Raw genomic sequence first — 14,379 nt, 5'->3', positions numbered from 1 at the left:
TTCTCTGAGGACCTTGTCACCCACTCCTGCTGTCTGCTGCTCTGTGCAAGCCTTCATCTCCTCCTCCTCCTGCCCTCTCCTCAGCCATGAGCGTAGGCACAAGCCCGGCACACCTGTTGTGCCGCTCCATCTTTAAACCTGAACAGGGCACTGGGGCCTGGCCTTGGTCTTTTTCCTGTGTCTTCTATGCCGTCTGCTAGGCTGTTCAATACATGAGTGAGTACAGGAGCTTCCCACCCTTTCCTCGCAGTTAGTATCAGTGACGATGCAGAAATGTCTTTCTTATAAAAGCATCACGGAATGCAGAGATGCTTGGAATGAGACATGAGGAACAGCATACCAGCACCCTCTTGCATCTTCCACATCTTCGGATGACGTTTTGCCTTCTATAGATACATGCATCTCAACATTGATTAGTTTTCATTTTGTCTCTGTCTTGGAAATCTTTTTTCATGTCAGTATGTGCCAGTTTTTAAAATTGAAGTTTCAAAGCATGAGTGAATTATGACTCATTTATCTAGTCTCCTATTAATTAAAACTGTTTCAAATGTTAGGCCACAGTAAACATCCTTGTGAACCAATCACACACTCTACACAAGTATTTCATTACCAGTTCCTGCAAGTAGAGTTATTGATTCAGAAAGTATATTCATTTAAATATATGATACAAACTACCAAATTATCCTAGTAAATGCTATAATCTACCTATCTGTATGATAGTAGGGTAAGCACTACCCATTTCTCTGCATTTGCTGTTAATCATTCTCATAAATTTAGGCCAGCATAAAGTTTGCTTATTTATCTGTATGTCTCTCTATTTATTTTGGCCTGGTGTGGTGGCACATACCTGTAACCCAAGCAGTTCAGAAAAGGAGGCAAGAGGATGAGTAGTTCAAGGCCAGCCTGGGCTACTTGAGACCCTCCATTTCAAAGAAAACAAAATTTAAAAAAAGAAAAGAAAATGATCATTATATTCATTTTTGAGTAGCAGAGTACTTGACTACGTCCCCATATCTTTATTGGAAGGATCCTCTGACCTGTATCCACATGCCATTTGTCTAGGGAAATGACCTCTATCTCCATACGCCTTTTGTCCAGGAAGATGGCCTCTTTTCCTATTGGAAAAGGGAAGAAACAGTAAAGTGCTGTGTTCTGGGCAGGTGCTTTGAACTCTCAGCGGCAGCCCTCACCATTTATCCTGTGCAGTCTGATGAGGATGGAGTTAGACAGCATCTGAGGATGTTCAGAACATTTCACCAGGAGGAGTCTAGCAATGTTGGGGTGTCTTTTCATGACCAGATTCGCTGTTCCCTATTGTTGAAAATAAGTAAGTGAGTGATCACTTTTACTTATTTTGGAATTACTGTTTGTATAGCTTCTGTTTGGGAAAATTGTTTTGATGTTTCACATAAACATGGAGGTGCTGATGATCTCTCGTGTGTTCAGAACAAGGGTTCTCACTTCTTGACATTATTATTATTATTTTTTTTTTGGTTTTTCGAGACAGGGTTTCTCTGTGTAGCTTTGCGCCTCTCCTGAAACTCACTTGGTAGCCCAGGCTGGCCTCGAACTCACAGAGATCCGCCTGGCTCTGCCTCCCGAGTGCTGGAATTAAAGGCGTGCGCCACCACCGCCCGACTCTTGACATTATTTATTCATGCTTAGAAGTGAGGTTCTGAGAAATTGGGAATTCCATGTTTTCTTGAGTTGTAAGGTTAGGGCTTCTGTTGTTTGACCAAGAAAAAAGTAAGCTTTAGGATCAAACTTAAGATCTCCCTCAGGCCTCTCCTTTTCTCTCCCTTCTTTTCTTCTCTCCTTCCTCCCCCTCCCACCTTCCCTCTCTCCCTTTCTCCCTCCTTTCTGCTGCCTTCCTTCCTTCTCTGTTCTATCCCACTGGTTGGCTTCAGACTGGTAATCATAGGTGTGCACTGGGCGTACAGAGTCTGCTTCTGCAGCTTTAAAGTTTACAGTACCCCCCACACACACACACACTAGGAGACTTGCTTTGACATTCAAGTGAATACATACAGGAATTCTTGATGGTGACATTTCTCCCTGAAGAGTATGTCTGGCCTGTAAAGGCGAGCTTTCCAAATCTCATGTGTGTAGCAAAGGTGAGGTGTGCCAGCTGCGTGTTGCTTTTGACTCTAAGGGAATCCTGCTTGCCGGGTTAGAAAGCAGTATTCAGTTGCTTCTCCTGCAAAATCGAACAACCTCTTAGTTGCCTCACTGTCCCCTCTGAAAGAGTAAAGAGGGGTGGTGGGGGGAGGAGACCGAGGACTCCGTCTTTAAAGAGACTTCTGATTGCTCCCTTCGGAGAGAAACAGACAATTTAGCCTGTTTGCAGTCACAGTTGCACAGTCCTCCGGCTTGCTAATGTTTGTTTAAAAAGGGGTGTTGACTAGTTTCCACTGCAAGGAGGAGTGTCTAGTCAGAGCTTTCCTTTCTGCGGAGAAAGTTAGCAGCACCCCGACCCATCACACTTGGGACGAGAGTGTCCAGGACCCGTCTGCACCGATTCCCCCAGAATGATGGGGCAGCTTGTGAAAAGTGGTCAGGACTGGAGCGCCCAGCTGGTGGGACTCATGTGCTGTATGGGTTAGTACAGTCGCCCCACCCCGCCTCTCGCATATTCTGGAACCTGGAAAGGAAAGTTGTGCTACCAGCTTTGGCTTGCAGGGCAGAGCCGGTGATGGTGGAGTGCCTTGAGGGATCTGGGTAGACTCTGGATCATCTTTTTGCTTGCCTAGGAGGACTTTGCTTCGTATGGTTTCGCATAGGATAAGTCTTTATGTAGCACTGACATTTGCTGTGTGTGGTACTAAGTACTTTTAACTTTGATTGCTCATTCCTGGGAAATGTGAACAGGGTGAGCTGTAATAACTGCTCTTTATGTGATTTTTTTCTTAAATTCTATGATTATTATTTGTATTCAGGTGTTTTTGTATATTTCCAGCTACTTTGTACTTCATAAGTTGAGCATAAATGTATGTTTTCATTTAAGGCTGATTGTAAATAAGATAATTTTAACTAGAGGAATGCTATAAAACTTGATTTAGAGTACTAACTGGGCAGTGCATAAAACCAACAGATCTGGCTAATACATAGGAATGATGGCCCTCCTCTTTGTTGTCATGGCAACAGTGCCCTAAATATAAATCTCAGTGTTAAGCATCCCTGATTAAAACGAGGAAAATCACCATGAGACTTGTAATTGGAAAATTAGATGGTGTAATCCGGCATACTCCCTTTTAAAATGATTCCCTTTTGAAATAATGCATAAGGTGGTAAAATTGCCCGTTCTTCCCAGGCTTAAGTTCTTCACTGACTGCAGGGTAGTTACTGTCTTGAAGAAAGCTGCTGCAGGGGCTTTCTAGGTGAGGGTCTCGTGGGTACTGCAAGGCGCATCTAGGCTTACCATGACTTAAGACAAGGTTTGGGCTTCTGTCATTAGAGGATGGCCGCAGAATCCAGGTGGTACACGTCACCAGGTGAGCTTTGGTCCTTCACTCTTTCGAGCGCGTTTCATTGTGGATCATTCCTGGAGGTTTTAGCATTATCTCGGTCTCCAGTGGTGCTTCTGAGCCTGGCCATCAACCGTGCAGCACTTAGGGCCAGCCCCTGGTGATGGTTATAGTCTCTAAGTAAAGTACTTGGTTAAACTACCTTTCCGGGTAGACCATTTGTGTAAGAAGTCAGCCAGTCCAGTTTTAGGACCTAGGTTCTTCCTGTTCATGCTTCTTAACCTGTATGCTTGGTATTTGCTTAATTTAGAAAACTAAATATCCCATTTTGGTCACCATTCATACCCAAGAGAACAAGAGTTTAAGATGAAACACATAGTACATTGACTTTAATGGTATTGTAGGAGTTCCTATTGTTATGTGAAGATTAGGTAAATCAATACAGTTTAGAGGAGAGCTACAGGAATTCCTTAAGTTTTCATTTTGTAATGTAATATGGAAGCTTCCTTTTCTTGAACCTTGAGCTTTGTTTTTGCAGTGCTCAAGTTTAAAGCCAGGGTCTTGCTCCACTGAGCCACACTCCCAGCCCCAGATTTTTTAAAAGGCATTTAAAAACAGTTTTCTAGAGGGCTTACTATTAGGGTCCCAGGCTGCCAGTTGGATCTGAACGTCATGTCCTCTGTTCTCTTGCTGCTGGAGGCTGAGAGAGACAGCAGATCCTGTGATGTGAGAGCTGCTCTTCCATGCAGGGTCTCTACAGTTTGTAATTTGTCCATCATTCACTTTGCCCTGCAGGACCCCCTCTCCCAAGTGCATTGTCTGTGCTGGTGCTGGGGTGAGTCCTTGGCTTCCATTTGAAAGGTACCAGCACCTTGAGGTAGTGTGAGCACAGGAGGATATCCTTCGTATACCCCATTTTTGTTTGACTCTAAGACTTGAAGTTTCCTGTGCATGGGTCATACCAACCTTACTTTATGTTTTCTTTTTTATCTTCCAGATGAGCGGGACAAAGTTCAAAAGAAAACCTTTACAAAATGGATAAATCAGCACCTCATGAAGGTGAGTTATTCGCTCACAGCCCGGAGCTGTTTTGCACTGGGCAGAGCTGTGGATGTCACACACTGCTAATGTGTGCCCACGGCACCTGGCATCTGAGGCACTTGTGCTGTCTGGGATGTGACTTGTAGGTGATGATGGTGGAGGTGGGAAGGTACGTATCCCCGACGACAGCGTATTTTGTGACATTAGTAAAACCTCTTATTATTAGATGCAAAAAATATTAGCAGTTCAAGGAGTCTTTCATATCATTTATTTGGATTGGGAAAGCTGCATTCTGGAACAAATTGTCTCTCTTTCAAGACTCAGCTCTGGAATCAGACTTTTTTGGATAGTAGGGGGTCAGGTGATAAGGAAATTGGATTGTGAAGAGAAGTTGGGAATCGTTTTCTTTGTGTCTCGGCATTGTATCTTTATTGCTCTGAGAAATAGCTGTGGTTCTTAGATTAATGTTATCTGTGAGCTATGTGTCACCTTGAGACTTTGATAGACACTCCAGAAAAGCACACAGAATTTTCCTCATTATTTGCAGAGTTGTTGAGTTCCACTGAAGCTTATGTGCTTTTAAAATGCACTGTTGGTCACTTTCCCCCCTATTTTTCTAAGGACCTCTGGAATTTCAATAGGAAACTCTTCTGGGTGGGACGAGTTTTACCATTTAAACTATCATACAGTGTAACAGAGGCAACAACAGTATAAAAAGTGATTTTAGCTCACCTTTGAGCCCAGCACTCGTAAATTTGTGTTTGCTGGCAGAGGCAGGCAGATCTCTATAAATGCCAAGGCACCTTCCTGTACGTTGTGAGTTCCAGGCCAGCTAGGGCTGCATAATGGAACCCTGTTGTTGTTTTTTTTTTTTTTTTTAAATAATTTTAATTTCAGTGACATATCTGAATTACCTGAGAGATTTACCAGTCACTGCCTCCTCTCCCATTACCCAGCAGCACCCCGTGTCTGATGATCATTTTCAGAGTGAGCACGTCACTCGATGTCTAGTTGAGAGTCATAGGGAACCTGCTGTGTTGACAAGGAGTAGAGGTGGAGACCTGCTTTATGATACTTTTGTGAGGAAATGCATCACGGGCTGGTGAAAGAGACCAGGAGCTTTATCTGCCATCTACCAAGGTTTCGACTCATCCTGTGTGTACCAGGCACTAAGTTTGTGTGTAATCTTTTCCGTAGGACAGGGCGGAGATGGGCTGCAGTCAGTCAGGTGTAGGGTATGGAACTTTCGAGCTTAAGCTCCAAGAGGATTTCTGTCTTAGTTACTTTTTTGTTGGCTGTGACAAGACCCCATGACCAAGGCAACTTGTAAAAGGAAACTTTTACATTGGAGCTTAGGGTTTCAGAGGGTTAGGTCCATGACCATCATAGCAGGGAGCCTGGGAGCAGGCAGGCAGGTGTGGTGCTGGAGTAGTAGCTGAAAGCTTACATCCTCAGACAGCCATGAGGCAGAGAGAGAGAGAGAGAGAGAGAGAGAGAGAGAGAGAGAGAGAGAGAGAGAGAGAGAGAGAGAGAGAGATATTGATTGATTGATTGATTGATTCTGGGAGTCTTTTGAAACTTCAAAGCCTGCTCCCAGTGACACACTTCCTCCAACAAGGCCATACCCTCCTAATCCTTCCCAAATAGTTCCACCAACTAGGAACCAAGTATTCAAACATACGAGTCTATGGGTGCCATTCTCATCCAAGCGACCAGTTTTCCCATCTCAGAGCAGTTGCCATGGACGCGGCTCTCCATAGGTGTGGTGATCTGGGGATGGATAAGCGAGTAGAGGGCAATAGAAGGTTTCCCCAGATCTTCCAGAACGCAGAGAGCTATGGGAGGTGTTCCATGTTGATCATCAAGTCACACCAGTGTCAAGAGAGAAGTACAAACAAAGATGACTATCAAGGGGACCAAAGCCTGGCACTAGACAGGTCATTCTGGGGAGCTCATGTGTGCCAGCCCTGCTGCACTGGGGCTACTCATCATACAGATGAGCACTCATCATGAGCTAGATGATTACGTATAAGAACATTTTGCTAAAAGTATCCAAATATTAGTGAAGTACTTTGTGGACTCATTCTTAAGCCCCATCATTGTGTGTGGCTAGAACATGTATCCTTTGTGTAATCCTTGTATGTATTAAATCATTCACTTCTGCAGAAAGCCCTGCGAGTGACTTAGTCTCCTGATTTCACATACATAACCTTTAGAATTTGATACATCACCAGGGTTCAGAATCCTTTTTTTTTTTTTTTTAACCTGGGCTTTCTCCTAGAATATTTAACTTTGGCTAGAGTATTTGACTTTCTTGTATATAAAATGAAAATCTCAAAGATTTAAGACTGAATTGTGCTCTATATAGTAACACTTGACAAAATAAGCATTTTACATGGTAAAGTAAGTAATTTACACAGCTGGTAGATTGATGCCTGTCCAGCCACTTCATGCTGTAAGAGCAGGCTAGTTTATTTGGTGGAGTCCGTTAGAGGTAAGGATTTGAAATTAACTCGTGGTTGGGGTATAGCTCAATGGTTGAGTGCTTGTTGAGCACACACGAGACCTTGGGCTCAGGCTCAAGCTCACAAACAAAACAAAATTAAATTGAAATGATCTCCTATTTAATGTAGAGTCACACTGGGGAGGTGGGAAGCTGGAATGTGGCCTTGGCTGACTCTCACCATCAACTGGTTTTCGAGCAGCTCATGCTGGGCTGTTCTTAGAGTCCTGAGAACTATGAACTGAGGCTGCGGATGCCAAACTCCAGCCTCAAGACAACCCCCCCCCACCCACACACCCACCCACACATACACACATACACTTTTATTTCTCTCTAAAAGTCGCATCATTATCCTGAAGTGAAGAAAAAGAAATAACCACAAACATTCTGGCCCGTTAAGTAGAGGCAGTTTGTCTCCACCACCTTGTCTGGGTTTCACCTAAGGTGGACGGATGAGGGGAATGCTGTGCAGGGTGGTGTGTTGCAGGCCGCAGGAATTTATCATAAGAACTCAGCTGGTTATGGCAAAGTCACTACTTGGAGGAATCAGGGAATTCCTCCAGAGGAAGCCAAATCCCAAGGAGTTTTTGGTATTACTTGGCTTGTTATATATCAGCTGTCTTCTGTTATGAAAATCATGTGTGCCTTCATAGTTTTCCCAATTGACTTTTCCCCAAGAAGGGCTAACAGTGTGGACTGATCACTCTCTGGACATAAACATTCCATGTATTTGGAGAACAGCCTCAGGAAAGGCTTTCTCTGGAATCAGATATCTCCTTTAGCTACTTTCAAGGACTAGCAGTAATAACAGTCCACATGAAAGTCTCCTGATTTAAGGTAAATTCCACAAAGAGACACCGCCTAGGTCAGGTGGATGTTAAGTAATAGCTTTCCACAATTCAGCTTGGACCCTCCTTTCCTAACTTTATAGACCTCTAACTCCTTACTTAACCACTTCTAGGAATATTTAGATAACCTTCTGCACTGACAGCTATGCTCAGCCAGAACCCCAGTTCAAGCCTCCCTGTAATTATCACCACTGGCAGCATCTGGCCAGGTCCATCCCCAAATGGAGGAAAGTACCTTACCAGAGATACCTCCGTACTTTCTAAGAACAGACTTAAGCATCCAGGCTACCCATTTGAGAAGGCGGATGTGCCAATTAAGCTTTACTTCCTGCTTTCCCAAACCTTACCTCTAGTTCCAGATCTCCCTTTAACTATCACCAGAGGCATCTAGCTGTACACAGGTTGCCTAGTAACTGAGCACACTTTTCCCCACCCTGCAGAAAAACGGCAGATAGCTTGGATAGATAGGAGCCACAGGAAAAAAGAAGGCAGTGTTATTTTCTCCCATTGACCTAGCAACTTATAGATTCTTAACATTTTCTACTAATCACGTTTAAGAGTTTAATAGTTGAGCACATAAGATCCCTTTTTTTAGATATTACCCGAATTTAGCCTTTAGTTAATTCATTTCCCCATTGGTCACTTCCCTTTGGGGTTGCAAATGATAATTACCAGTTATTGCCTCTCAATGTGATTCTTATCACCCCTCCGTTTGACCCTGGAAGCCTGGCTGTATATACCAGGACTTCCAGGGCATGGAGGGTCAGAGAAGAGAAAAGAGAATGGAAGAACTAGACGGGTAAGAACTAGAGAGGAACAAACTGAGATGGGGAAGAACTAGATTGAAGGGCTAGAAGAGAGTGCTAGAGGAACGAGATGGAAGATGAGGAAGAGCCAGATGGGGAAGTACTAGCTGGGTAAGAACAAGCTGAAAAGGACCTAAATGAGGCAGATGAAAGAATTAAGATAGAACTTAGAGGGAGCAATAGATAAGTATAGAGAGAAATCAGGCAAGAAAGGAGATAGACATGAGAACAGAACTGAAGCTGTGTATAAAGGATGTTATGCCAGAGGAATTAAAGCAAGTGGACGATAGAGCTCGGTGTGCTGAGATTCTATTTCCTGAAAATAGTCCTCACTGTTAGTAGTTCTCTCTCCTGAGCCCCTGGGATGTATGATATTAAGGCTGGTCCCTCTAATATTATGCAAGAGTGATGAACCTGTTTCTGTCATTGGAATGAGTGCTATTTGAGGTGGCTGTGTGATCATAATTTAGTTAGGAGGAGCTATAAAATGTTTAGAAAGACATGTTGGTATTGGGGAACTAGTCCTCTGCTGATTTTCTTCTTTCTTCACTGGACATGTTGGATGCTCAGGGTAGGACTGGGGTGGGGGCTGGGAGGCCCTGTGTTATTCTTGCTTTCTTCACTTCCCTTAAATTAATGAAAAGTATACTATTTGAGAAGATTTTATAAAAATCAAATCAGGTTATTTAAGTGTTAAGGAAAAGGGCAAATATTAAAAATGAGACGATAGAAATTATCTGGCATGGTCAGTCTTCAGAAGCTTGTGATACTGAGAAAGTAAGCGTCATGGAGCTTTACTTGATGATGCCTGTTACTATTGCATCCATATGTGAGACGTCTTTTCCTTATGACGTTTGATGAGGATTTAAAATGTTTTCTGAAGAAAGTAATTGTCTTAGTCTACTGTTGTGAAGAGACACCATGACCAAGGCAACTCATAAAAGAAAGCATTTTCTTATAGGGGCATGCTTACAGTTTCAGAGGCAGAGTCTGTTACTATGATAGAGAATGTGGTTGGTAGGCAGGCATGGTGCTGGAGAAGTGGCTGGGAGCTACATCCTCATCATCAAAGAGAAAGAAAAAGATAGAGACAGACAGACAGACAGAGAGGTGGGGAGAGACTGGCTGGGTCTGGCATGGGATTTTGAATCCTCAAAGCCCACCCCCAGTGACACACTTCCTCCAGTAGGGCCACACCTCCTAATCCTTCTCATCCTTTCCAAGAGTTCAACTCCCTGGTGACTAAGCATTCAAACATATGAGCCTATGGGGTCCATTCTTATTCAGACTACCCCAGTAATTTTTCTTAGGCTTATTTTTTGTATTTACCCAAACTAAAATGATTCTTGTTTAAAGTAAATGGACAGATGAGGTGAAGCTTACTTGCTGGGGCGCAGTGTCTTTGTCTCTGGAGTTTCTTTCAAATACACTTGAATTTTAGAGTTCTCATGCCTCACTGTGTGAATGACCATGTCTGATGCTCACTGACTATTCTGGTAAGAGTGTATCCTTCTGATTCACCATCCTTTCAAACACTTAAAGGAACAAAATCTGGTCAGCACATTCCTGTCTACTGTAATTGTTTAGGGAGCAGTTATCTGTGTTTTAGCATAATTTAAACTTCAGCATTGTAACATGAGTAAAATGGTCGTTCCTGAAAGTACTGTGGCCTTATTTAGCTACATTACCTGGAGGATTGTTTTAAAATGCAGAATTGCTGGCATTCTTTTAAGAATACATTTTTGTCTGTGACCACCCTGTCTAGGGTACTCTGTGTTTTTATACCCTGGAAGTCGCATATAACTACATGTAATTACTGGTCCCATGCAAGTCCACTTGCTATGTTGCTATCTAGCAGCTCATAGGACAATAATCTGAGAAACAGCACCAGAGATTCAAGCTCCATACGGTTTAGTTCTGCCTATGGAAAGAAGGAAGCCGTTCGTTCCCAATGTAGCTGTCTCAGAGGTCACATCGCTCCCTTTACATGTGGACCTGGCCCCAGAAGTAGAACCTGAGCCAGGAGAGAGCAGATGTTTCTTGGAGGATTCCTTTAAGGGGCAACAGTTCTCAGAAGACTTGTCTCCCGCGCTCCATGCAATGTGCCCTCTCTAAGGTCCACAACCCTGCCAGTTACACGGGTTCCTCAGGATCCACAGTTAAACCGTGTTTATTCTGCTGCAGTACTGTGCGAAAGATGCTTGTTGGAATGCCTTTTTTCCAATTTTAATTGATTGATACCTAACTAATTGGTTTATTTGGAAAAGAGCCCCTGGATTCCAGGGTTGGGCCACACTGTGTGTTGTTTGTATGTGCTGGGATACTACGTGGGACACAGGCGAGTGACTGCATATTTTCACCTCTCTTCTGTCATGTCTCTGCAGAGCTGAATTCACTCACACAAGAATGTCCTCTGCCACAGAGAAGTCAGTGATTTTGTGGCTCCACGGAAGCAATCTGTCTACTCTTTGTATATTGTCTGGTGGAAGGAAGGCCATCTAAACCCCCAAGCTGAGAAGGGGGGGAGGGTGGGAGGGAGGGAGGGGGGAGAGAGGGAGAGAGATTACCTAGAGACAGACAGACAGGCAACGGACAGACAGAGATTTTTTTTTTAATCACTGACTTTATGAAGGGCCAGTGAAAACACAGCAACTACACTATTTTGATTCTTAAAATCTACTAATGAGATTTTCTTCAACACCCTTTGTTCCTAAATGCCAACTGCCCCAGACTCACTGACTAGGCAGTTAAAATAGATGAATCACTAGTCCTGGAATGAGGCCTGAAAAATAGTATTTCTAGCAAGTTGCTGAATGTCCATTGCTAACCAAATGCTGCAGCGCCCGGGCTGGGGCTGTGCTTTTAGAACCTGCCATGGATAAATGGATCAGTATGCAAATGACCGTGTGAGCGTGTGGGTGTGCATGCTTATTCAGATGTTTGCAAGGGCCTGAGAGGAGTAGTGAGTGTTTTCCTCTTTTACTTTCCGTCATACTATCCCATCAAGAGTCTTCATTATGAAATGTATTGAGAAACTGCATACATGGACACATTTGGCATATTCATAAGTACTTTGATTTAGAAAATATAGCTATTAGAAATAATAGCTATATTAGAAATAATAGCTAATATATATTAGAAATAATGACTATATTTTATCGAATCCCAGGAGTAGAGGTATACAGCTGTCCATGTGATGCTTTACCACATTATTATCAATATTAGTCATAGTTTATCTAATGTTGGTTGAGGCCACATGCTAGAGCCAGTTATTTTCATGTCTTACTGTATTTCATTCTCACGATAGTAATTGTGGACACCGTGATTGCCCTTACCCTTGTATTGCAGATGGTAAACTGATACACAGGGAGACCCTATAATTTCCCAAGTAATCCACAGGATGGTGAAAAAATAAGGCTAAGAGGGGTCCAAAGGGCTGGAAAAAAAGTGAAAATTGTAACTTGAGTCTTTTGTTCTTTCTACCATGCTAAATACTTGAGGATAAATTTGGAGTTGAGTGACCAAAGCTAGAAATGGAAAGATGAATGGAGTCTGGGCAACTTGTTTGCCCTTTAGATGTACATATACTTACATACATGCAAGTAACACTGGTACACTCTACGCAACCTAAACTTTTGTTAATGTCACATTATTTTGTCTGTTATTGACTCTTGTGTTTTGAGCATATTTTTAAACATTTTATTTATTTATGTGTATGAATAGTCAGTCTGCATGTATGCATATGTAACACTTGCACGCAATGCCATAAAACGCCTGAAGAGGGCATCACATCTCCTAGAACTGTAGGTACAAATGGTTGTGAGCCTCTGTGTGGATTCTGGGAGCTGAACTTGGGTATTCTTAGCCACTCAGCCACCTCTTTAGCCCCAGTGTGTATTCCAATAATGTGAATCATTGGAAGAAAAGTTATATACATCCTGGCTGTTTACCTCTAAACACTTGAAAGTATTTGGGAACTTGTCTTTGTAGCCACATGGTAATCAACTATGTGAATCTACATTGGTATCATATTGAGTGCTGTCTTCTGCTGGTTGATCCTTTGTAGCTTTTTCTCTTAGGGCAGGATCCATTCAACACTGAGACTGTGCTTAGTCACTTCCCTTTAACTTGGTTTAACCAGAAATAGTTTAATAACCTTTGTGTAGACATCAAACAGGTCTAAGTGTATTATAGAATATAGGTTTCAGTAAGGGCCTCTTAGGACAAAGAGAAGACCCATGGCTTAATCAGTATCTGTGTCTGCATGCCAGTCTTACGTGTTCCTGTGGCTCCAGTGTCACAGACCTAACCTCTGTGAGGGGAACAGATTAGGCTAAAAGTATGTATCAGGGTATGGACGCCCTGCAGTGCTCAGGCTTGGCCTTTGGATGGGAGCCCACTGAGCCAGGGCCTGTGCAAAGAAAAGCTGCCTGCTGGCAGGAAGCCCCCGGGACCTGTCTCTGCTCTGAATCCTGTTAGAGGTTTATAGTATGGAAAATGTGTGAATTATAAAATACATTCTGAATTTAAAATCATCTTTTAACATGAAGATTGCCTTTTCCTTTTTGTCTATTAGGGTGATTTAAGAACTTTTAAATGAGTATAATATTTGTAGACTACTGTTTTAAACTAAGAGCATCAACATTTTATTCCATGATGTAGTCAGATAATTTTAGTTCATTTTTGTCGATCTTAATTTTCCTTTTCTTCACTTTCATTATTGTCATTATTACCACTGCTCTTTCTCCTTGCTGAGTGCCAGATGCTGCATCGGTTAGGATGCAGTAGACATGTCACTCAGTCTTCATTGTACCACGAGGAAACTGAGGCTCATGGGAGAAGACAGTTAGTTAGTTATCTGACATGACATAGCTAGGATGTGTCCCAGCTGGAATGTAGCTGGTTCTTCCGACTCCAAAGAGCTACTCTGCAAGGCCGTGACTTCTGTTTGCATTCTTCTTTAATCAGTATACTTTACAAGAATCTAGAGCTATAGATAGAAGTATGCAAAGAAGCCAGGCAGCATTCCTGAAGGTCAGTCTTCTAGCTAGAGACAAGTAATGACCAAGACATTTTCAAAGACGAGAAAAAATATACTGTGATCAATGGTGTTGCCGTTCCCAAAGCTTGTTCTTCAGCCCTCTCCACCGGAAGTCTGAGCACTCTGTAGTTAGTGAACTGAAGAGGACTTGGCGTGTTATTAATGCCGGACTCTAAACTGCCTGAAGATGGGGTACTGCTGTCTCATTTCACAGTGCATGCATCCCCAACACTTAGTGTACTGCTAGATACACTGCCATTACCCTTCCCCTACACTAAAGAATGTCTTGCTTAATGAATGAAGGAAAAACCAAATTAATCCTCCTTATATCCAGTTTATGAAGTAGAACTGTTACAACACGGAATTATGAGGGTTGGTTTGCTGGGAGTGAGCCCAGAGTCTACCGGGAGACCAACTCATGATGAGTTCCTTCTTTTAAAGCTGAAAAAGCTCATTTCACTCTAGTCACATTTTTGTTGCTAGAACAAAATTCCCAAGAAAATCAACGTAAAAGGACTCATGGTTTTAGAGATTTCAGCCCATGATTGGCTCCCTCCGTTGCGTTTAGGCTTGTGGCAAAGCAGAAGCATTATGATGGGAGGGCATGGGGGAGAAAAGCTGCTTCCTTCCTTCCTAATAATCATGGAGGAGAAGAGAGGAGGGCAGACCACAGGAG

General features: G+C 42.8%; 1 protein-coding gene across 20 annotated transcripts in view; it reads left to right on the top strand.

Annotated features, from left to right (window-relative positions):
* Window positions 1–14,379, top strand: part of Dst (dystonin) — a 437,229-nt gene that overhangs the window by 188,281 nt on the left and 234,569 nt on the right. For all 20 annotated transcript variants that reach the window (XM_052745196.1, XM_052745195.1, XM_052745215.1 and 17 more), the window contains one exon: window positions 4,462–4,523. In XM_052745196.1, coding sequence (XP_052601156.1) covers window positions 4,462–4,523 — 62 coding nt within the window. The remainder of the gene's footprint in view (window positions 1–4,461; window positions 4,524–14,379) is intronic.

This window comes from Peromyscus californicus, unplaced genomic scaffold (assembly GCF_007827085.1).
Source record: "Peromyscus californicus insignis strain IS unplaced genomic scaffold, ASM782708v3 Scaffold_19__1_contigs__length_69161282, whole genome shotgun sequence".
Lineage (NCBI taxonomy): Eukaryota > Metazoa > Chordata > Mammalia > Rodentia > Cricetidae > Peromyscus > Peromyscus californicus.
The sequence above is the reverse complement of the archived record's forward strand: the minus strand, read 5'-3'. Positions and strand labels throughout refer to the sequence as shown.